At 52.4% G+C, this 24,508-nt stretch overlaps 1 protein-coding gene across 1 annotated transcript in view; it reads left to right on the forward strand.

Moving 5' to 3' along the window:
- LOC128270436 (ankyrin-2-like) overlaps positions 1–24,508 on the forward strand; it is a 63,982-nt gene that overhangs the window by 36,670 nt on the left and 2,804 nt on the right. Inside the window, exons 7-9 of the mRNA XM_053007834.1 lie at positions 17,114–17,164; positions 18,106–18,867; positions 19,810–24,482. Coding sequence (XP_052863794.1) covers positions 17,114–17,164; positions 18,106–18,867; positions 19,810–24,482 — 5,486 coding nt within the window. The remainder of the gene's footprint in view (positions 1–17,113; positions 17,165–18,105; positions 18,868–19,809; positions 24,483–24,508) is intronic.

A 24,508-nucleotide genomic window follows, 5' to 3' on the forward strand; every position in this document is an offset into this window, starting at 1 on the left:
ATTGTAGAAGCAGTAAAAGTAAGTGAAGCCCAGAACCCTCTGAACCAGCGACAGAAGTTATTGAAAAGAAGGTTATCGAAGTTGTTGAGGAAAAGAGGTTGACGAGGTTCAGGAAGACGTAACGGAAGCTACAACAGAGTTCGTTGAAGAAGCAGTTACCGAAGAAAAACCAGAACCATCGGAAACTAACAACTGAAGTTGCTGAGAAGAAGGCAATCGACGCTGTCCAGGAAATGGTAGAAGCAGTAAAAGTAAGTGAAGAACCAGAACCCTCTGAACCAGCGACAGAAGTTATTGAAAAGAAGGTTATCGAAGTTGTTGAGGAAAAGGTTGACGAGGTTCAGGAAGACGTAACGGAAGCTAAAGCAGAGTTCGTCAAAGAAGCATACCGAAGAAAAACCAGAACCATCGGAATAACAACTGAAGTTGCTGAGAAGAAGGCAATCGACGCTGTCCAGGAAATGGTAGAAGCAGTGCAAAGTAAGTGAAGAACCAGAGCCCTCTGAACCAGCGACAGAGGTAATTGAAAAGAAGGTTATCGAAGTTGTTGAGGAAAAGGTTGACGAGGTTCAGGAAGACGTAACGGAAGCTACAACAGAGTTCGTGAAGAAGCAGTTACCGAAGAAAAACCGGAACCATCAGAACTAACAACTGAAGTTGCTGAGAAGAAGGCAATCGACGCTGTCCAGGAAATGGTAGAAGCAGTAAAAGTAAGTGAAGAACCAGAACCCTCTGAACCAGCGACAGAGGTAATTGAAAAGAAGGTTATCGAAGTTGTTGAGGAAAAGATTGACGAGGTTCAGGAAGACGTAACGGAAGCTACAACAGAGTTCGTTGAAGAAGCAATTACCGAAGAAAAACCAGAACCATCGGAACTAACAACTGAAGTTGCTGAGAAGAAGGCAATCGACGCTGTCCAGGAAATGGTAGAAGCAGTGAAAGTAAGTGAAGAACCAGACCCTCTGAACCAGCGACAGAAGGTATTGAAAAGAAGGTTATCGAAGTTGTTGAGGAAAAGATTGACGAGGTTCAAAGACGTAACGGAAGCTACAACAGAGTTCGTAAAGAACAGTTACCGAAGAAAAACCAGAACCATCGGAAACTAACAACTGAAGTTGCTGAGAAGAAGGCAATCGACGCTGTCCAGGAAATGGTAGAAGCAGTCAAAGTAAGTGAAGAACCAGAACCCTCTGAACCAGCGACAGAGGTAATTGAAAAGAAGGTTATCGAAGTTGTTGAGGAAAAGATTGACGAGGTTCAGGAAGACGTAACGGAAGCTAAAGCAGATTTCATTGAAGAAGCAGTTACCGAAGAAAAACCAGAACCATCGGAAATAGCAACTGAGTAGCTGAGAAGAAGGCAATCGACGCTGTCCAGGAAATGGTAGAAGCAGTAAAAGTAAGTGAAGAACCAGAACCCTCTGAACCAGCGACAGAAGTTATTGAAAAGAAGGTTATCGAAGTTGTTGAGGAAAAGGATTGACGAGGTTCAGGAAGACGTAACGGAAGCTAAACAGAGTTCGTGAAGAAGCAATTACCGAAGAAAAACCAGAACCATCGGAACTAACAACTGAAGTTGCTGAGAAGAAGGCAATCGACGCTGTCCAGGAAATGGTAGAAGCAGTGCAAAGTAAGTGAAGAACCAGAACCCTCTGAACCAGCGACAGAGGTAATTGAAAAGAAGGTTATCGAAGTTGTTGAGGAAAAGGTTGACGAGGTTCAGGAAGACGTAACGGAAGCTACAACAGATTTCGTTGAAGAAGCATTACCGAAGAAAAACCAGAACCATCGGAACTAACAACTGAAGTTGCTGAGAAGAAGGCAATCGACGCTGTCCAGGAAATGGTAGAAGCAGTAAAAGTAAGTGAAGAACCAGAAGCCCTCTGAACCAGCGACAGAGGTAATTGAAAAAGGTTATCGAAGTTGTTGAGGAAAAGGTTGACGAGTTCAGGAAGACGTAACGGAAGCTAAAGCAGATTCGTTGAAGAAGCAGTTACCGAAGAAAAACCAGAACCATCGGAACTAACAACTGAAGTTGCTGAGAAGAAGGCAATCGACGCTGTCCAGGAAAGGTAGAAGCAGTAAAAGTAAGTGAAGAACCAAGAGCCCTCTGAACCAGCGACAGAAGTTATTGAAAAGAAGGTTATCGAAGTTGTTGAGGAAAAGGTTGACGAGTTCAGGAAGACGTAACGGAAGCTAAAGCAGAGTTCGTGAAGAACAGTTACCGAAGAAAAACCAGAACCATCGGAACTAACAACTGAAGTTGCTGAGAAGAAGGCAATCGACGCTGTCCAGGAAATGGTAGAAGCAGTCAAAGTAAGTGAAGAACCAGAGCCCTCTGAACCAGCGACAGAAGTAATTGAAAAGAAGGTTATCGAAGTTGTTGAGGAAAAGGTTGACGAGGTTCAGGAAGACGTAACGGAAGCTAAAGCAGATTTCATTGAAGAAGCAGTTACCGAAGAAAAACCAGAACCATCGGAACTAACAACTGAAGTTGCTGAGAAGAAGGCAATCGACGCTGTCCAGGAAATGGTAGAAGCAGTAACAAGTAAGTGAAGAACCAGAACCCTCTGAACCAGCGACAGAGGTAATTGAAAAGAAGGTTATCGAAGTTGTTGAGGAAAAGGTTGACGAGGTTCAGGAAGACGTAACGGAAGCTAAAGCAGATTCGTGAAGAAGCAGTTACCGAAGAAAAACCAGAACCATCGGAACTAACAACTGAAGTTGCTGAGAAGAAGGCAATCGACGCTGTCCAGGAAAGTAGAAGCAGTAAAAGTAAGTGAAGCACCAGAGCCCTCTGAACCAGCGACAGAAGTTATTGAAAAGAATATCGAAGTTGTTGAGGAAAAGGTTGACGAGTTCAGGAAGACGTAACGGAAGCTAAAGCAGAGTTCGTCAAAGAAACAGTCACCGAAGAAAAACCAGAACCATCGGAACTAACAACTGAAGTTGCTGAGAAGAAGGCAATCGACGCTGTCCAGGAAATGGTAGAAGCAGTAAAAGTAAGTGAAGCACCAGAACCCTCTGAACCAGCGACAGAGGTAATTGAAAAGAAGGTTATCGAAGTTGTTGAGGAAAAGGTTGACGAGGTTCAGGAAGACGTAACGGAAGCTAAAGCAGTTCGTCAAAGAAACAGTTACCGAAGAAAAACCAGAACCATCGGAACTAACAACTGAAGTTGCTGAGAAGAAGGCAATCGACGCTGTCCAGGAAAGGTAGAAGCAGTAAAAGTAAGTGAAGCACCAGAACCCTCTGAACCAGCGACAGAAGTTATTGAAAAGAAGGTTATCGAAGTTGTTGAGGAAAAGGTTGACGAGGTTCAGGAAGACGTAACGGAAGCTAAAGCAGAGTTCGTAAAGAAGCAGTTACCGAAGAAAAACCAGAACCATCGGAACTAACAACTGAAGTTGCTGAGAAGAAGGCAATCGACGCTGTCCAGGAAAGTAGAAGCAGTAAAAGTAAGTGAAGAACCAGACCCTCTGAACCAGCGACAGAGGTAATTGAAAAGAAGGTTATCGAAGTTGTTGAGGAAAAGGTTGACGAGTTCAGGAAGACGTAACGGAAGCTAAAGCAGAGTTCGTCAAAGAAACAGTTACCGAAGAAAAACCAGAACCATCGGAACTAACAACTGAAGTTGCTGAGAAGAAGGCAATCGACGCTGTCCAGGAAATGGTAGAAGCAGTAAAAGTAAGTGAAGCACCAGAACCCTCTGAACCAGCGACAGAAGTATTGAAAAGAAGGATATCGAAGTTGTTGAGGAAAAGGTTGACGAGTTCAGGAAGACGTAACGGAAGCTAAAGCAGAGTTCGTCAAAGAAACAGTTACCGAAGAAAAACCAGAACCATCGGAACTAACAACTGAAGTTGCTGAGAAGAAGGCAATCGACGCTGTCCAGGAAATGGTAGAAGCAGTAAAAGTAAGTGAAGAACCAGAACCCTCTGAACCAGCGACAGAAGTATTGAAGAAGGAATATCGAAGTTGTTGAGGAAAAGGTTGACGAGGTTCAGGAAGACGTAACGGAAGCTAAAGCAGAGTTCGTCAAAGAAGCAGTTACCGAAGAAAAACCAGAACCATCGGAACTAACAACTGAAGTTGCTGAGAAGAAGGCAATCGACGCTGTCCAGGAAATGGTAGAAGCAGTACAAGTAAGTGAAGAACCAGAGCCCTCTGAACCAGCGACAGAAGTAATTGAAAAGAAGGATATCGAAGTTGTTGAGGAAAAGGTTGACGAGGTTCAGGAAGACGTAACGGAAGCTAAAGCAGAGTTCGTCAAAGAAACAGTTACCGAAGAAAAACCAGAACCATCGGAACTAACAACTGAAGTTGCTGAGAAGAAGGCAATCGACGCTGTCCAGGAAATGGTAGAAGCAGTAAAAGTAAGTGAAGAACCAGAGCCCTCTGAACCAGCGACAGAGGTAATTGAAAAGAAGGTTATCGAAGTTGTTGAGGAAAAGGTTGACGAGGTTCAGGAAGACGTAACGGAAGCTAAAGCAGAGTTCGTCAAAGAAACAGTACCGAAGAAAAACCAGAACCATCGGAACTAACAACTGAAGTTGCTGAGAAGAAGGCAATCGACGCTGTCCAGGAAATGGTAGAAGCAGTAAAGTAGTGAAGCACCAGAACCCTCTGAACCAGCGACAGAGGTAATTGAAAAGAAGGTTATCGAAGTTGTTGAGGAAAAGGTTGACGAGGTTCAGGAAGACGTAACGGAAGCTAAAGCAGAGTTCGTCAAAGAAACAGTTACCGAAGAAAAACCAGAACCATCGGAACTAACAACTGAAGTTGCTGAGAAGAAGGCAATCGACGCTGTCCAGGAAATGGTAGAAGCAGTAAAAGTAAGTGAAGCACCAGAACCCTCTGAACCAGCGACAGAAGTATTGAAAAGGATATCGAAGTTGTTGAGGAAAAGGTTGACGAGGTTCAGGAAGACGTAACGGAAGCTAAAGCAGAGTTCGTCAAAGAAAGCAGTCCGAAGAAAAACCAGAACCATCGGAACTAACAACTGAAGTTGCTGAGAAGAAGGCAATCGACGCTGTCCAGGAAATGGTAGAAGCAGTAAAAGTAAGTGAAGCACCAGAACCCTCTGAACCAGCGACAGAGGTAATTGAAAAGAAGGTTATCGAAGTTGTTGAGGAAAAGGTTGACGAGGTTCAGGAAGACGTAACGGAAGCTAAAGCAGAGTTCGTCAAAGAACAGTTACCGAAGAAAAACCAGAACCATCGGAACTAACAACTGAAGTTGCTGAGAAGAAGGCAATCGACGCTGTCCAGGAAATGGTAGAAGCAGTAAAAGTAAGTGAAGCACCAGACCCTCTGAACCAGCGACAGAGGTAATTGAAAAGGAGGTTATCGAAGTTGTTGAGGAAAAGGTTGACGAGGTTCAGGAAGACGTAACGGAAGCTAAAGCAGAGTTCGTCAAAGAAGCAGTTACCGAAGAAAAACCAGAACCATCGGAACTAACAACTGAAGTTGCTGAGAAGAAGGCAATCGACGCTGTCCAGGAAATGGTAGAAGCAGTAAAAGTAAGTGAAGCACCAGAACCCTCTGAACCAGCGACAGAAGTAATTGAAAAGAAGGTTATCGAAGTTGTTGAGGAAAAGGTTGACGAGGTTCAGGAAGACGTAACGGAAGCTAAAGCAGAGTTCGTCAAAGAAACAGTACCGAAGAAAAACCAGAACCATCGGAACTAACAACTGAAGTTGCTGAGAAGAAGGCAATCGACGCTGTCCAGGAAATGTAGAAGCAGTAAAAGTAAGTGAAGCACCAGAGCCCTCTGAACCAGCGACAGAGGTAATTGAAAAGGAAGGTTATCGAAGTTGTTGAGGAAAAGGTTGACGAGGTTCAGGAAGACGTAACGGAAGCTAAAGCAGAGTTCGTCAAAGAAACAGTTACCGAAGAAAAACCAGAACCATCGGAACTAACAACTGAAGTTGCTGAGAAGAAGGCAATCGACGCTGTCCAGGAAATGGTAGAAGCAGTACAAGTAAGTGAAGCACCAGAACCCTCTGAACCAGCGACAGAAGTAATTGAAAAGAAGGTTATCGAAGTTGTTGAGGAAAAGGTTGACGAGGTTCAGGAAGACGTAACGGAAGCTAAAGCAGAGTTCGTCAAAGAAGCAGTACCGAAGAAAAACCAGAACCATCGGAACTAACAACTGAAGTTGCTGAGAAGAAGGCAATCGACGCTGTCGAGGAAAGGGTAGAAGCAGTAAAAGTAAGTGAAGCACCAGAACCCTCTGAACCAGCGACAGAAGTTATTGAAAAGAAGGTTATCGAAGTTGTTGAGGAAAAGGTTGACGAGGTTCAGGAAGACGTAACGGAAGCTAAAGCAGAGTTCGTCAAAGAAACAGTTACCGAAGAAAAACCAGAACCATCGGAACTAACAACTGAAGTTGCTGAGAAGAAGGCAATCGACGCTGTCCAGGAAATGGTAGAAGCAGTAAAAGTAAGTGAAGAACCAGAACCCTCTGAACCAGCGACAGAAGTTATTGAAAAGAAGGTTATCGAAGTTGTTGAGGAAAAGGTTGACGAGGTTCAGGAAGACGTAACGGAAGCTAAAGCAGAGTTCGTCAAAGAAACAGTACCGAAGAAAAACCAGAACCATCGGAACTAACAACTGAAGTTGCTGAGAAGAAGGCAATCGACGCTGTCCAGGAAATGGTAGAAGCAGTACAAGTAAGTGAAGCACCAGAACCCTCTGAACCAGCGACAGAAGTTATTGAAAAGAAGGATATCGAAGTTGTTGAGGAAAAGGTTGACGAGGTTCAGGAAGACGTAACGGAAGCTAAAGCAGAGTTCGTCAAAGAAACAGTCACCGAAGAAAAACCAGAACCATCGGAACTAACAACTGAAGTTGCTGAGAAGAAGGCAATCGACGCTGTCCAGGAAATGGTAGAAGCAGTAAAAGTAAGTGAAGAACCAGAACCCTCTGAACCAGCGACAGAAGTTATTGAAAAGAAGGTTATCGAAGTTGTTGAGGAAAAGGTTGACGAGGTTCAGGAAGACGTAACGGAAGCTAAAGCAGAGTTCGTCAAAGAAAGCAGTCACCGAAGAAAAACCAGAACCATCGGAACTAACAACTGAAGTTGCTGAGAAGAAGGCAATCGACGCTGTCGAGGAAAGGGTAGAAGCAGTAAAAGTAAGTGAAGAACCAGAACCCTCTGAACCAGCGACAGAAGTTATTGAAAAGAAGGTTATCGAAGTTGTTGAGGAAAAGGTTGACGAGGTTCAGGAAGACGTAACGGAAGCTAAAGCAGAGTTCGTCAAAGAAACAGTACCGAAGAAAAACCAGAACCATCGGAACTAACAACTGAAGTTGCTGAGAAGAAGGTAATCGACGCTGTCCAGGAAATGGTAGAAGCAGTACAAGTAGTGAAGCACCAGAACCCTCTGAACCAGCGACAGAATTATTGAAAAGAAGGATATCGAAGTTGTTGAGGAAAAGGTTGACGAGGTTCAGGAAGACGTAACGGAAGCTAAAGCAGAGTTCGTCAAAGAAACAGTCACTGAAGAAAAACCAGAACCATCGGAACTAACAACTGAAGTTGCTGAGAAGAAGGCAATCGACGCTGTCCAGGAAATGTAGAAGCAGTGAAGTAGTGAAGAACCAGAGCCCTCTGAACCAGCGACAGAAGTTATTGAAAAGAAGGTTATCGAAGTTGTTGAGGAAAAGGTTGACGAGGTTCAGGAAGACGTAACGGAAGCTAAAGCAGAGTTCGTCAAAGAAACAGTTACCGAAGAAAAACCAGAACCATCGGAAATAGCAACTGAAGTTGCTGAGAAGAAGGCAATCGACGCTGTCAGGAAAGGGTAGAAGCAGTAAAAGTAAGTGAAGCACCAGAGCCCTCTGAACCAGCGACAGAAGTTATTGAAAAGAAGGTTATCGAAGTTGTTGAGGAAAAGGTTGACGAGGTTCAGGAAGACGTAACGGAAGCTAAAGCAGAGTTCGTCAAAGAAACAGTTACCGAAGAAAAACCAGAACCATCGGAACTAACAACTGAAGTTGCTGAGAAGAAGGCAATCGACGCTGTCCAGGAAATGGTAGAAGCAGTAAAGTAGTGAAGCACCAGAGCCCTCTGAACCAGCGACAGAAGTATTGAAAAGAAGGTTATCGAAGTTGTTGAGGAAAAGGTTGACGAGGTTCAGGAAGACGTAACGGAAGCTAAAGCAGAGTTCGTCAAAGAAACAGTTACCGAAGAAAAACCAGAACCATCGGAACTAACAACTGAAGTTGCTGAGAAGAAGGCAATCGACGCTGTCCAGGAAAGGTAGAAGCAGTGAAAGTAAGTGAAGAACCAGAGCCCTCTGAACCAGCGACAGAAGTTATTGAAAAGAAGGTTATCGAAGTTGTTGAGGAAAAGGTTGACGAGGTTCAGGAAGACGTAACGGAAGCTAAAGCAGATTTCGAAGAAGTCAGTTACCGAAGAAAAACCAGAACCATCGGAACTAACAACTGAAGTTGCTGAGAAGAAGGCAATCGACGCTGTCCAGGAAAGGGTAGAAGCAGTAAAAGTAAGTGAAGCACCAGAACCCTCTGAACCAGCGACAGAAGTTATTGAAAAGAAGGTTATCGAAGTTGTTGAGGAAAAGGTTGACGAGGTTCAGGAAGACGTAACGGAAGCTAAAGCAGAGTTCGTCAAAGAAACAGTTACCGAAGAAAAACCAGAACCATCGGAACTAACAACTGAAGTTGCTGAGAAGAAGGCAATCGACGCTGTCCAGGAAATGTAGAAGCAGTAAAAGTAGTGAAGAACCAGAGCCCTCTGAACCAGCGACAGAAGTTATTGAAAAGAAGGATATCGAAGTTGTTGAGGAAAAGGTTGACGAGGTTCAGGAAGACGTAACGGAAGCTAAAGCAGAGTTCGTCAAAGAAACAGTTACCGAAGAAAAACCAGAACCATCGGAATAGCAACTGACGTAGCTGAGAAGAAGGCAATCGACGCTGTCGAGGAAATGTAGAAGCAGTAACAAGTAAGTGAAGCACCAGAACCCTCTGAACCAGCGACAGAAGTTATTGAAAAGAAGGTTATCGAAGTTGTTGAGGAAAAGGTTGACGAGGTTCAGGAAGACGTAACGGAAGCTAAAGCAGAGTTTCAGAAAGCAGTTACCGAAGAAAAACCAGAACCATCGGAACTAACAACTGAAGTTGCTGAGAAGAAGGCAATCGACGCTGTCCAGGAAATGGTAGAAGCAGTAAAAGTAGTGAAGCACCAGAACCCTCTGAACCAGCGACAGAAGTTATTGAAAAGAAGGTTATCGAAGTTGTTGAGGAAATGGTTGACGAGGTTCAGGAAGACGTAACGGAAGCTAAAGCAGATTTCTTTGAAGTAGCAGTTACCGAAGAAAAACCAGAACCATCGGAAATAGCAACTGACGTAGCTGAGAAGAAGGCAATCGACGCTGTCGAGGAAAGGGTAGAGGCAGTAAAAGTAAGTGAAGCACCAGAACCCTCTGAACCAGCGACAGAAGTTATTGAACAGAAGGTTATCGAAGTTTTTGAGGAAAAGGTTGACGAGGTTCAGGAAGACGTAACGGAAGCTAAAGCAGAGTTCGTCAAAGAAACAGTTACCGAAGAACAACCAGAATCATCGGAAATAGCAACTGACGTAGCTGAGAAGAAGGCAATCGACGCTGTCGAGGAAATGGTAGGTGCAGTACAAGTTAGTGAAGCACCAGAACCCTCTGAACCAGCGACAGAAGTTATTGAAAAGAAGGTTAGCAAAGTTGTTGAGGAACTGATTGACGAGGTTCGGAAAGACGTAACGGAAGCTAAAGCAGAGTTCGTTGAAGAAGCAGTTGCCGAAGAAAATCTAGAATTATCGGATCTAACAACTGAAGTTGCTGAGAAGAAAGCAATCGATGCTGTCCAGGAAATTGTAGAAGCAGTGAAATTCAGTGATGAACCAGAGCCCACTGAACCAGCAACAGACGTTGTTGAAAAGAACGATATCGAATTTGTTGAGGAAAAGGGTTTTGGAAGTGTCAAACGCGTTTCTGAGGCTGTAACCGTGTGTGATCAGATTTTGGATATTTGTGAGGATAAGAACATTGATCATGTTACAACGGGTACGGTTGGTAAAGTGCTTGTTAGTCCCGAAACTCTCGATGGATCTGAAATGTCTGAAGTTGATTTCAAATATGCTTGTAAAAAAGATGAAATCATATGTTTGGATGATGATTCGCCACTGCTGACAGATTTCACAACCTCTTCGATAACATACGTAAGCGATAGAATTGATTCGTCGTCACTGGAGCTAATGGTTGGTGAAGCGTCGATGGAATTTTTAAAGGTTGGCAAAGGTGCAGCACAATCGGAAGACAAGAAACCCGAAGCACAATCGCCAGGATCTTGTCTATCATTCACGACGACCACCAGTGAAAACAATGAATCGTGTGCCCCTGATGTAGAGAAAACCGTAGACACGGTTGGTTCACTTCAGCCGGATATACCAACGCAATATGAGCGATCGTTTTCCCTAAGCGACAATGCAGCATCCGACTATTCGACGGAATCTGCTACTAAATACAATCTACCGTACGATACCGAGTCTGATGGGCACGAAGCTGTTTCGCACGCAAGCAAAGTGAAAGGGATGAGGACCAAAGAAAGGGTGGTTGTAGAAGTGAGGCAATCAAAACCAGCAAAACTAATCTCGGTCGACCCACGCCAAGAGACAGCATCGCCTCAGAGCGACATAACGGAGTATACGGAAAGCATATCGTGTGTGGAATCAATTATAGATAGTACAAACTACGAAAGCGCCTTCAAACAAAAAGAACTGCGATCGGAAACACGAAGCCTTGAAGAAAAAGCAGACGTTGATGGTAAATATGCTAAACGGGCCGTGCTGGTGCCGAACAAATTCGAGAAAGGTTCCGAAAAGCAAGATAAAAGTGGGCCCAAAGAAGACCGGCTGACAAAGGAAGTAGAATCTTCTTCGGTAAAACGAAGACAACCCAAGGCCAAAGCAGCGGTCACCAAGGTGAGTTTGAGCAAACCGGCACCGGTGGACGGTGCAAAACGTTCCAACAAAACGACCGATCAGCGCCAAGGGCCAGGGACGTCCAAGCTGTCGGAGGTGACCGTTATGGGAAGCAAAACGAGTACCATAACTACTCGCAGTTATACAAGCACGCGTACCCACGGGTACATGCAATCGACATTATCGCGAGACCAGAAAGTGTTAAGGCCATTGAATTTGCCAGATTCACCACACTCTTCGCCCTCCAAATCCGTCTACCGTTCGGCTACCAACGTTGTGTCATCTACACAGACTGCCACTGCTGCTACCACTGTGGTACACTCAACGGAGGTGAAGGCAAAAAGTACGAAGCAGCTATCGTCGAGATTGCTATTCCGCGAGCAAACTCTGACCACAAAAACCAGCACTTCTGTGCGAGAAGCCGGAGCGAGTCGGAAAACGGATGTCACCGAGTCCAGAGTGACCGCCAAAGCATCCACCAAAGCATCGTCGGTAAGCATGTCTACGTCGAAAACCGGGCATGCTGGTTCAACTAGTGCCCAGCGACTGCCTCGTACGCCGACGAGAAAAGGCACCGAAGATAGGCACGAAAAGAAGGATGGGGCAGTGGTAAAAAAATCGGACAAGGATCAAGCCAACAAGGCAACCAAGTCCACCCTGCCGGCAGCACTGAAAACGAGCAAAGATCGCGTGAATAAGAGCTTGATCCCGGTCAGCTTGCCGGCCAGCAAGCGAGAATCCGTGCCCTCGCCGAGTAGGTCGGCCATGCCCAAGGCAAAGAAAGAGGCGGCCCCTCCGGTGAAGATGGCGAAAGATTCGGCGCCGCGCAAGTACCGGGAAGGCCATGAGAAAGCCGATGGACCGAAGCAGGAGACCGTCGTAGTGCAGCTCGTTACGAAGTCGGCGCCCCGAGTTACCAGCTCCATCCGGGGGCCCGGCGGTAAAGACGACGGCGGTCTGCGCTGTAAGTCGGCCATGCACTATTCGTACAAAGATGCCGTTACCTTCGATCACGCCGAAGTTCCTTCCTCGCTACCGTCCAGTCCGAGCCGTTTAAATAAGAGTTCCTCCACCAGTACAAACGTATTAACTAGCGAAGTGTTTACGCGCACCATCGACTCGTCCAAATCGATCGAGGTGATCTACAAGCAACCGTCCACGTCGCACGAGCTGTACCGTAAGGTGAACGAGTACCGCTACAATGACATCGACATGAACTTTATCGAGACGACCGACTCGAGCCTGTCGGACTCGATCGCACTGCCTTCCTCCTCGTCCGAGCAGGAAAGCGATGGGGTGGACCACCAGAAACAGTCCGGCAGTCTCGGGTCGCCGAAGCAGACGAGTTCCTCGTCCGCCGTGACCACCATGACGACGATGACGAAAAAGACACACTTGTACCAACAACAACCACAGCATCATTCGCGCCCCTCGAAACCGCACTCGACCAGCGGTGGTGCCAGCCAGCGAGCCCGTACCCACTCGCCAGCGGAACCCAGGTACCGCATGTCGGACATCTGGAGTCGTACCGACCCGCCGGCGTCCAGCCAAGAGCTTCCGGACTCGTCGGAGGACAGTGACGTGTACTATTTCCATCATCACCACCACCAGCAGCAACAGCAACAGCAGCAGCAGCAGCACCATCAGCAGCAGCACCAGCACAGGCAGTCAATGTCCGGCGTGGCTGACCGGCGGTTGGCCACGTCGCTCGATGGGATCGTGCTCGAGAGTAGCATCTCGCCCATACTAGACTTCCGGGCATCGACACCGCCTCGGTTGAAGTATAAATTTGATTACGATAGTTCTCTGTTTACAGGTAAATCTGCTTACTGAAAACCAAAAAAAAAAACCAAAACAAACAAGCATTCGCCTCTCTAATCGTCCATATATACTCATACTATACTATCCTTTATACGTACTATTATGCAAACGTATTCACCAGCTATCGTTGTAACATCGGCGTGCCAGACCGGCCGGCCGGCATGGTGCCACCGTCAATGTGGCATTTCATGGGCCCCGGGTTTCCTGACGTGACATAATACTATTATAGGGTCAATCTGCCGGTTCGATGATATATAGTCACCCGCGATCGAGTTTTGTGGCGTGTTTTTTCCGACTTCCTCTGGTTTCTCGAGTGGCTCGTTCCCCCGCAGTAGACGCACTGGGGAGTTTCGGGTTTCTCGATCTCGCTCATTCGCTCAAGGCCGATCCGTTCCGCTCACTGTCCGGTGTCCGGTAAGCGTTCCGCTACGTGTCAAAATTTCGCTCCGCCCCGAATGCTCCGCTGCGCCTCCGAAGGGTCGTGCTTTCACAACGGGAACGAAACTATAGCAGTATTATGTCTCTCGCTGTGTGTGAAGTTGTGACCGGGAGTGAGTCAGGAGTCAGGAACAGAAAGTAATGAACGCGGTGAAGCGGGAGGCGACCGTTGCCACGGGGCGTACTGGGCGCCCCCATCGCTGCCAACTATCGGACTACTAGCGCGGGGCGTGCGCGTTCCGCAAAAAAACTCCGCTTCCGTGGATCCCGGAAATCTCGATCCCGGTTCGATCTGGATTGAACTGAGCACGCGCACGTCGGTGCCCCGTCGGGACGGGTGCTAGTGGTCCGATAGTTCGCCTCGTTGCCGTTGGAATGAGTGATTATGTTTGCTGAACCAATTAGCCGAACTCTGTACAAGCCTCAAGCCACATATCCACCGTATCCACCGTATTAGTTTGCCTTGCAATGCTGCCTTTGCTGCGCGATCTGTGTTAGATCTTCTGTTGCGTGCCGGCGCGCTGGCTGGCGCTGTCGTGCTTTGTTTGACGTTTTACGTTACCTCGTTAATTTTGCTTTGTTCCAATTTATTTGATTCTCTCGCCGGCCTGGCTAGCGTTCAACGGTTGACGCCCTACGGCCCTACACACACTAGGCAGGTCCGGGTCCGATTCCAGGTGGGGCGGGGGGTCCAGCTGTGAACCAGTGGAACGATGGCCGACATTCCGATCATATCGATCACGAAGGAGGGCTCCTCCGATGGTGAGGATTTGAGTGCGTCTAGCCCGTCCAAGAAGCGCAATATCGAGGACGAGCACACGGACACGGAAGAGTTGATCATGGAACCGACGGAGGCGGCGGGTCCTCGCGGCAAGAAGGGGCCTCGGGCGCCACCGGCCAGACCGAGCCCGGATAGATCATCGAACGTGTCGCTGCTGGAAGCACTGGACACCACCACGGCCATGAACGGGGCGGTGACGGACGTCGAGGATTGCAGCGATACGTCGGACGAGGACGAAGCGGACAAACGGCCCGCGCCCGAGGTGGAGATCTCATTGGACACCTTCCTCGATCAGGGGTACGTGGACGAGCAGACCAAATCGGACGGTGCCGGTGGCGCTAAACCGAAGGTGCTGACCCGCTCCTCGTCGAAGGCGGTCGAGCCGCGCTCGGCAGGCCATCGGTTGATGGTTTGCGCGGAGCCCAGCGGGGCCGTTACCGATTGCGAAGACTGCGATGCCTCGGAGGAGGAAGTGGAGAGCACCGTGCCGGACTGTCCGGACGACATCTTGCTGCGGGTAGACGAAGAGGGTGGCGCGACCGTGGACATTCACAATTCGGCGGTTCGGCGGCGCCAGGAGAAGCACATTCCCCGGGCGGAACCGATCCAGCAGTCCAGCAGCTCGGACTCGGACGAGCCGGGGTGCAAGGTGGTGCGACACCGCAAGCCGCACCGTAAAGGGGCGCCGCCCGATCACACCGGAACCACGTCCGACTGCGAGAACCTGGTGCTGGTGTCGGACGAGGAGTCGGGTGCGTGCGCTAGCCGGCCGCGGGGAGCCGCCGCCGTTGCCGCTGCCGTAGCGGCCCTTTTCGAAGCGGAAGAAATCACGATGGAGGACAGCGACCGTGAGCAGGAACCGTCGACCCCCGTTTATCCGGAGATTAACATTTCCTTCGTCACCGACGATGTCGGCCCGGCCAGTCGGGCCAGGCGGATCAACTCGTCCCGCCCGTCGTCGTTGGCGGTCGCGGAGGACGGCAACCCGGAGGACGCGGTTACCGATATGGAGAACCTGGACTCCTCGGACAGCGAGTCAGCGACGCGCCCGCAGACCGGAAAGCGCTTGATACCGCGTGCGGTGGCCCGTGGTGGCAGGAGCGGTGGCGCCGGCGGGTTGACCGATGTGGAAGACTTCAACACCAGCGACGAGGAGGGCGAGGAAGCGCGCGTTCGGCTCGAGTTCGGCCAGGAGCACTCGTTCTTGCCGTCGCCCACGCGGGAGATCGCCATTCTGCGGGGTGACGGGTCCGGCGAACAGACGGCGAACGTGATGCCCCTGAACCAGCCCTGCTGCCTGCTGATGCTCAAGCCCGACACCGAGCAGGCGCTCACGGATTGCGAAGATCTCGCGGTGAACGACGGCGAGCAGCTGTACGACGACACGCAGTACACGATCGAGGAGCTTCCGGCTGTGGACAACGATAGTGTTTACGCGAGCGAAAACAACCCACGGTCGGCGCCGGAAAGCTGGCTGGACAAGACCCTACACGAACCGGTGACGGACACGGAAGACCTCCTGGAGCTCCAGCCGGGAGGTAAGGGGTGCGGTGCTGGCGGCTCGAACGAACTGCGGCGCCGGCGCCGACCGAAGGGCCAGTCGCCGGCGGCGGCGGGCCAGTCGTTCAAGGGAAAAACGTTCCTCGACACGAAGGCCTCCACGGTGGCGTTGGGTGGCGAAAATTCGGAGAATCCGGAGCCCGTCACGACCGACGTGGAGGATTTGTATCTCAGCGAGGAGGACGAGCACTGCTTCACCGACGCCCGGCAGCGGTCTCAGCAGCGTCGGGCCACCATTCAGGTGCCACCCAACCAGCACGCGGAGCACGGCGGGGCAAAAACCGACATCGAGTATCTGTCCGGCGATGAGTACGTGTCGGAGCGGATGGCCCCATCGCCGACCGTCTGCCCGGATGGCTTCCGGAGCGGGGTTCGGTCACGGGAGCGCATGGGCGGCCTGTTCGGTGGCAACCCGGACGATCTGTCGATGGACATACCGACGGTCAGGGAGCCGTCGCCGATCCCCACGGACGCGCAAGGTTGCAACACGGACTGCGAGGAAGTTCAGGGTGCCTCGGATGGTGACGAACACGGGGGGCTGCTGCTGGGTGGGGCGCATGAGAACGAGAGCTACTCGCGGGCACAAACGGCCACACCGATGGAGTTGCGCCGAGCGCTGGACGAAAGCGCCCGCTCCGAAGTTTACGATGCGCTCGTCGGTCCACCGAGGCGGCTGTACGCGGAGGAGCAGATGCTGCGGGACCGCCGGAGCCTGGTGCAGGACAATCCGACGGATGTCGAGTACCTGGACGACGATCCAGCCAACTAGTAGGGACCCCCGCCAGCACTGTACGGCCGTGGTCATCGTGGAAGGGGAAGGGAAGGGTAGGATCCAGCGCTCAGCCCCTAGAGCCTAGCCTAGCCTAGGCCTAGCGTCGCTTGTGTCCCGTTGCTGCCGTTGGTGACCTAGAACCGTAGTAGTTGGCAGTAGGATTATCGTTTGCCTCGTTGGTTCGCTGTTGCTTGCTTCTGTTGCTTCCGTTAAGACCTACCCCGTTATTAGACCGCTTTGGGACCGCTCCAGAAGCGATCGGTTTGTGCGTGTTATGATTTGGGACGTTTATGATTAGTTCTTTATTTGCACTGTGTGTTGTAGAGGCTGCTGCACTTCGCATTGGGCTGCCCGAATGTTCGTAGGTAGTGTAGTTTTGACCTTCCTCTTCTACTTTCGCATCACTCGCTCTGTCTCTCTCTCTCTCTCTTTCTCAATCTTTCGCCCACCTCAGTATCCCATTTGATGGCTTTTTGACAGTTCGTGTAATCATCACTGCGCACATGGCGGATGATTGCGTATCAAGCTGTAGGACAGTTCAGTGTTACCATTACCCACACATCAGCTCTCCCCTATTCGGTGGCTTCCGGATTTCCACACTTACCCGATTCCTAGCCCCCAACAATCCCCGGTCACGATCCCCGCTCACGCCGAGCGCTACTAGTTTCCCGCCGTGGAGTTCCTTGCTCTGTACTCGAGTGCGCTGTGTGTTGATCACTGTGCTTTTGTTGCTCTCTTCTCTCTACAATCTGTGCATTCCAGATACATTCACCGAACACGACGATGCATTACAGACGTCGGCCAGTTTCGAAGGTTAGTATGGCCCGCCGAGGAGCCCCGAGCCACACTTTGCCAGGCACGCTGTGCCGCGCTTCGACTGTCACCTGACGGGTGGGCACATACACACACACATACACACCACACCCACATGCACACGGGTAGAGCATCCACTCCACTCCTGGCCCGTGTCACGTACATCGCACTCATGGCCGCCGCCCGCTCACTCGTTGCCAATATTCTCAAACCCAGCGTTTTAAGGGTGATCCGCCGATCCGATTGGTAGTAGTGTGCGAAAAGGGATGTTGGAAAAAGAGGGGGATCCGGAATCCCCCGCCCAGCGGGTTCTGGATCACCGTGCGGTGTCGGCGTCGGTTTCGTTGGTCCGCTCCTAGGTGGCGCTGCTATGCTCTCCGCGATGCGTTGGTTGTCACTGTGTATTGCGTTTCCGTTCCACCACCACTGCGCCTACTGATCTGTGAGAATTCGAACCAAACCACCCTGACCCCCACGCCCCCCACACTAAAGCCCACGGAAAAGTGGCTCCGATGGGGGTTTCGCGGAAATGCTAATTTGCGAGAAAGGGCAAACAAAATCCAAAAGTCAAAGACTGACCCACGATCAAGTGGCTCAAGTTGAAGCCGGTGCCGAAACAAAAACTAAAATGCGAAATCACATTACCATTGGTTACCCGCCAACAAGCGGGGATGGGGATGGACTAAATTATCTCGCGCTGTATCATGCCCACCGCCATCACATCGCCATTGCCATCATCATCATCAACCTCGTCGTTTGTCATCGCGTTTATTAGGAATCCATTCAGGTGGCCGGGTTTGGTCTCCGGAAAGGCCCCCGGGTACCTGGCCCCGGGTCCCATCGATGGTCCAGTCGCTGCTCCAGCCGCTGCCGCTCCGCCACTGCTGCTGCTGCTGCTGCTGCTTTGCCTTTCACTAGCAATCTCTTTCTTTTAATTGCAGGCGATGATGATGAGTATCTAGTGCTGGTTCACTCGGAGGCGGCTCGGCTCGTCGATAGTGTGCTGGAGCAGAGTGTGTCGATCGTCAGCGTCAGCTCGCAGCCCTTGGGCGGCCCGCTGACGGCCGATCGCGAACTCCAGGCGCCGTCCGATAGCGAACAGTATGCGATCCGGAGCGACATCCTGTCGTCTGCCGATGGCGGTCTGGTGGTGAAGTCGCCGACCATCGAGTCCATGTCCGGGAAGTCGTTCGACGACAACATGAGCAACCCCGAGTACGACCCATTGGTGCTGGGCACGTCCTCTTCCCCCTCCGTGCCGCGACGCCCTAGCGACGCGCTGGGCGAGCAGTGCGCCGAGCTGCCAGAGGGCATGCCCCACGATGAGGCCAGGGCACGGCCGGACCGTGGCTATAAAACGGCAATTCTCGCCGATGACGGTGTTGACGGTGATGGCGGTGATGGTGATGATGGGTGTAAGGAGGGCAGCGAGGACCACGGCGAGGGCACACCGGACTCGGCCGCGGCCGCGGCCACTAATGCCCGGCGGGCCAAGCAGGTCGAGCGCAAGTACGCCCGGCTGTCGGCGGACCTGGGCCCGGAAGTGTTGCTCGACAAAAACCAAGAGTACGACGATGCGATATCGCAAATCAAAGACGAGGTGTCGATACTCCAGAGCGAGTACTCCAAGCTGAGCTGGGACGAAAGCATGTCAGCCACTACGGGAGATTTCGGATCCAGCACGCCCGACAATGACTTACAAGGTAGATGGCGACGGTGCCCTGTCCCAGGCGGAGTGTGCCTGAGGCGGGCGCGCGCGCCCTCGTTCTCTCTGTGTTTGTCTCTATCTCTCTCTCTGTTTCTCTTCGAATTGCACGTGATAATGGGAGGTGCAGGCGGAAGCTAACTGCACCCCATTAAACAATCGCGGCACCCATTCGCTGCGAGCTGCGTGCCTTCCATATTCGCCTCCATTGGAAACGTGTTCCGATTGCGCATTCAGTTCGTCATTCTGATTTCGTTGCCTTGTTTTCATTCTAACCATAGTTGTTCTAAGTTATTTTTCCTCGATCACGATCACCATCCACAGCTATCCAGCATCCTATGTTGTTTCTCGTCTGCTTTGCGCCGCTCCTCGCGGAAGCGGATCGCAGGAATTGGGGGAAGAATTGGTAACACATTGCGACCTAGAGAACTAGAGCTCCATTTTCAAAGCCGCCATCTCACAGCTGCACGCGGCGCGCTTGCGCCTGTTCATACTACTGAAAATTGAACACTTGTACACGCACTTGACGCACTCCACCCGCTTACAGACTGTGTATTTCGAACTCACTCACTGGCTAACAACACCACTCTCTGCTGCTGGACGTAAAACCCCGTCGTTAACCTGTGGCTGTGGTTTCGCATTTTCGGTTTTTGTTTGTTCGGTTGGCAACGCACCGGTGTTCCGGTCGCCAACGCACGGACACCACTCTAGTAGTAGGAGCCCAACGAAACGTTGGAGGCTCCCAGTTGAGATAGTGACCGGCCATCGCACAGTGAACTAGAACTTTCTGCTTTTCGCCCGAAACGGATCCAATTCGGATCGGCGAGGTCACCCCGGGCGCGCTCCGATCGCTGTTGGGCGATCGATGAAACCGAATCAAACTGCCAGCAAACTTAACACGCTTTTCACCTCGCTTTTATTTCCTTTTTTTTATTAACAGAAACAGAAACGCAACTGCAAACGCAAGAACCTAACGTACCAAAGACAGCACTCCGAACCCAAACTAAACCCGCTATAGCTGCTGCCACTGTTGAACTCGCCGTTTCCGACGCTCCGCCATGCGGTGCCGTGGACGCTGTAACTACTGCTATTACTACTACCGCTACTGTTGCTGTTGCCACCAGTACTACCTCCGCCGAGTCTACCACGAGTTCGTCGTTGCACGGTAAGGTGGAGGAAAAGTCCGTCTCGCTGACGGCTACCGAGCCGGAACGGCCAAGCGATTCGTCCAGCTACGAAGGTCACCCGCTGCCGAAGCCGCGTACTAGCATCTCCTCCCGCACGGACACCGCTACCCGGTCGAGCCTGCTGGAGTCGTTCGAGCATCAGGACTCGATCGAGCAGTACCCGGAGCCGGTGGCGGCGGAGGACGCTTCAACCGGGGCCAAGTTCTTCATAGGAGAGTGCAGCAGCGACATTATTACGCGCACCTCCAACACCACCACCACCACCACGGGGGTCACTGCCGCTGACCGGCGGCTGGACTTTGCATTCGACAACGAGGGCTACACGCAGGGTTCCGAGGATGAGCCGCGCCAGGATGCGTTCGAGGTTTACCACCAGCAGGTCCGGCAGGACGACAGCTTTACGCTCGATTCACTGAAAGAGCTCGACATTGGGGCCAGGTCCACCACGGCTCCGGTCGTACACTCGCCTGTAGCGCCCGTGACGATCCCTTTGCGGGAGGAGCCCTTGTCCGGCGGGTCGCAGCGCTACTCATCGATGACATCGGACGAGCTGACCATCGCGAAGACGCTCGATGAGGTGAAGGAGTCGCTGGATGCGGTGCAGGATGAGCTGCAGGAAGCCGTCATGGACGGCAGCACCATCAAGCAGTCGCCGTCCGAGTTTGAGCTGAAAGTCCTGCCCGCGACGCACTACGCGCATGATCCGATCTACGAGACCAGCCACGAGGAAGTGGCTCCTACTGCCACCGGCATGGGAGCCGGTGAGAAATCGGACCTTTCGGACGTGGAGTCAAAAGACCGGACCGGAGTAAGCCCGTTCCGAATCGATGAGGCCACCGTCTGGGGTACGGCAGGGTCTTCGGACAGTTCGCAGGCGAAGCTCGACGTTACCACGCGCGTAAGAAAGGGTCCGCACGCGGTTCGCGGCAGTCAGCGATGGTCCGCCACCGATGTGGACAGCTCCGGTGAAAGCCACTATCAGAGCCTCGAGCACACGGACAGCAGCCGGCCGGTCTCGTCGGACCTGGAGAACGTCATGGCCCACGTCTCGTCCGAGTACGAGACGGCCCTGGAGCACTCGACCGTGCGCACGTCCGCTACCGGGACCGAATACCATAGTGCCGTTAGCACGCTGCACTCATATCCGGTGAGCTCGCATGACAGCATGAAGAGTTTCGATTCGGAGAGCTCTGGCAACCTGGCCAGCATTGAGTCGGAAGCCACCGAGACGCTCGTCCCGTCAACGATGGACGGTGACTTCGATTCATCGGATGCGCCGCTGATCCACGACGACTCCGAGGACGACCTGCGCGATAAGCTGCTGCTGCTTGATGACCGGGAAGAGCTCTCGTCAACGGCGAGCAGCATTCCGATCGCCATGAAGCGATCGCATGAAATGGACTTTGCGGAGCTGAAGCACGAGGACCGGGGCGAGCACCGGATGGAGTTCGAAGCGGATGTAGGCGTTCCGGAGCACGACGAGAAGCTGAGCTCCAGCATAGGGACGGCTCACGATTTGGTAGCGTCTATGCAAGCGGCCGGCTTTGAGGACAGCAAAACCGACCAGCTGTCGGAGGAGACGAAGCTCGGCACGAGTGTCGAGGATGGTAGCATCCTGTCTATCAGCCTGTCCAGTGCCTCCAACCTTGAGACTATCATGGAGAACCTATCCGAACGGACGGCAACGGCGGCCACCCATACCGACGTCGGTCTGGATGCCGTGACACCCACCGGCAGCGGGGTGGCCTTGCTGCTCGGAGACGTCACGCTGACATCGACCGTGCTGACGGAAGGGGATGTGAACTTCCTCAATACCCAGGCAACGACCGAGATCATTCAGCAGACCGATCAAGCGGACGCACGGGAGGAAGCTGACGCCGACGCGGGTGAGTCGGGGCGCAAGCGGGGTCACAAGCGCACCGAAAGCACGGCCATCGTGTCGGGCAAGTTTATGGCGGAGATGGAGGAGAACCGCGACTCGCTCGAATCGCAGGACGATTCGCTCTCGCTGGAGGCCTCCAAGCCGTCCAGCTCGGAGCGTGACGAAACGCGGGACGAGTCGTCCGACTCGGATTACGATCGGTACGAGAGCGAGTACTCGCGCTCTTTCCGGGCGCCGGTGGCACAGTCGAAGAAAAAGGACAAAATGGTTGGCGACGTGTTCGAGAAGGACCTGGCCGAGCTGGATCGGCGCAACTCGTTCTCGCCGTCCCAGTCGGTGATCGAAACGATCGTTGAGGATGTGCACGCCGAGACGGAGCAGGGCGACGAAGCGCACCGCCTGATGGTCAGCAAAAGCCAGCGCTTGCAGGAGTACCGCGAGTCGTCCACCCAGAACATTCCCGACATTCACGTCACGGCCGAAGTTACGGAGGGTGGTGAGGAGGACGATCAGTCGGAGGATTGTGGTGCGCCGGCTCCTACGGCCCCGGTGGCGTCGACATCGGGCCCAGCGCAGCCGGAACCGCCCGTTCGACCCATGCCTGACCCCGTGCCAACCGTGGTCCAGTACGCCAAACAGGAGGAATTCCAGCTGACCGAGGAACAGTATCAGGAGCTGATCGAGCAAAAGTACAAAGCGAAGCTGGCCGATACGACCACCAAGTACGGGTTCGATGTGGACGAAAAGGACGATTCGGCCGGTTCGGATTCGTTCGAAATGCTGGAGCAGCCCGACATTTCGGACGAGTTCGTGATCGTGGAGGAGGTGGCGCGCGAGGCGCACGAGTTCGACTCGGAGGGCAAGAGCGTGGCCATCAAGCCGGTCAAACTGGAGAAGAAGCACGACGAGGACGTGGAGAAGATGCTGGTAAAGTCGGCGCCGGCAAACACGAACGCCGGTTCGCTGTATGCCGCCAACATGCGCGAGGACATGATGTACGAGTTCGAAGAGAGCCCCCCGACCGGCACCGGGGGCACCGGGCCCGAAGAGGTCGAGGGGGCCGGCGTCACGATGGACCTGCTGAACAATGGGTACCCGCTCGAGGAGAGCAAACGCTGGGTGGAGATGCAGCTGGCGGAGACGCAGAACTTCCGCTACCCGTACGAGGACCGGTTGGAGGACATCAAGGAAGAGGACACGGACTTCGAGGTGGGCAGCAGCCGGATTGGCTCGATCAAGGACTCGTTCTCGAGCACCCCCGACTACGATATGCTGGCCCGGCGAATGGCATCGCGCGAGCACGATGACATTTCCATGAGCAGCCTGCAGGAGTTTGAGAGCCTGGAGCAAGTGATTTCGTTGGAGAACCGCAAGATGCAGCAGGGATCCCAGGACTCGCTGAGCAATGGCAGCTTCACGCGCCGCTTCATGCAGCGGGGCGGCGTACACGGGGACGACATTAGCTTGTCGAGCCTGAAGGAGTTCGAGGGTCTGGAGAGCGCTTGCATCGAGGCGCACCTGACCGAGATCAAGGCCAAAGAGGAAGCGGCATTGCTGCTGTCCCGTTCGGACGAGTCAAACAAATCGGACCGATCGAACGGAGCCAAGCGCAGCCCACCGACAAACGGTGCCGGAGCAAGGCAGGCTTCCGGTGGTGCCGTCCCGCAAACTGTAAGCACTACCGTGACCAGGACCGTGACCACCGTCGGCGGGCGTAGTGGCGCTGGACCGTCGGAGGTACTGTACACGGAGGTAGTGAAGAAAACTGGCACCGAGCTGGGCAAAGATGCATCGCCGGCAACGGTGACGAGCACCGTGGTTACGTCTATCTCACGCGAAAGTTCCGTTCCGTTCGAGGAGGAAGATACCTCGCACCTGCTGACGGTTTCTAGCGACAGTCTGGATGGGGCGGTGCGTGCCCCGAAACAGGCACTGTCGAGCCGTGGCGACACCCAACCGTCGGCCCACTCGAGTAGCGACAGTCTGGAGATACACGGCAAGAACAATGTGGACGTGATGACGAGCAGCATGGACTCGATTGAGTTTTCCAAGGCGGGTTTGGCTACCACCCGGTCCTCGCAGTCCGATTCCATCGAGCATATGTTGCAGCAGCAGCCGCCGCGCAGCGACAGCACCGATTCGATCGAAGCACAACACCAACAGCAGCACCAGGAACCGGGTCCCGACACCAGCAGCCCGACAAAATCACTACACGGCCAGCGCAGCGATGGTACGGCCGTAGCAGGCGGAAGTCAGCAGCACACCATGTACACAACTACCACCACCGTGCATGTGGCCGGTGGTATGCAGAAGGACATTTCGGCCGATTCGCTCACCGGACCGGATGCAGCTTTCCTTACCAGCACCGAGAGCCTGGAGACGAGCTCGACGGCCACGAATGCCACCTATCAGAACGAAACCGACTCCCAGATGTCCTCCAGCGTAACCAGCTGTGATTCAATCACAATGGTAGACACCCTGGGAGGACCTGGTATGGACAGTTTTCACGTAGGGATCGAATTGCAGCAGCAGCAGCAGGCAACTGCCACGGGATCTACGGTTGCTTTCGG

This window comes from Anopheles cruzii, chromosome 3 (genome assembly GCF_943734635.1).
Source record: "Anopheles cruzii chromosome 3, idAnoCruzAS_RS32_06, whole genome shotgun sequence".
NCBI lineage: Eukaryota > Metazoa > Arthropoda > Insecta > Diptera > Culicidae > Anopheles > Anopheles cruzii.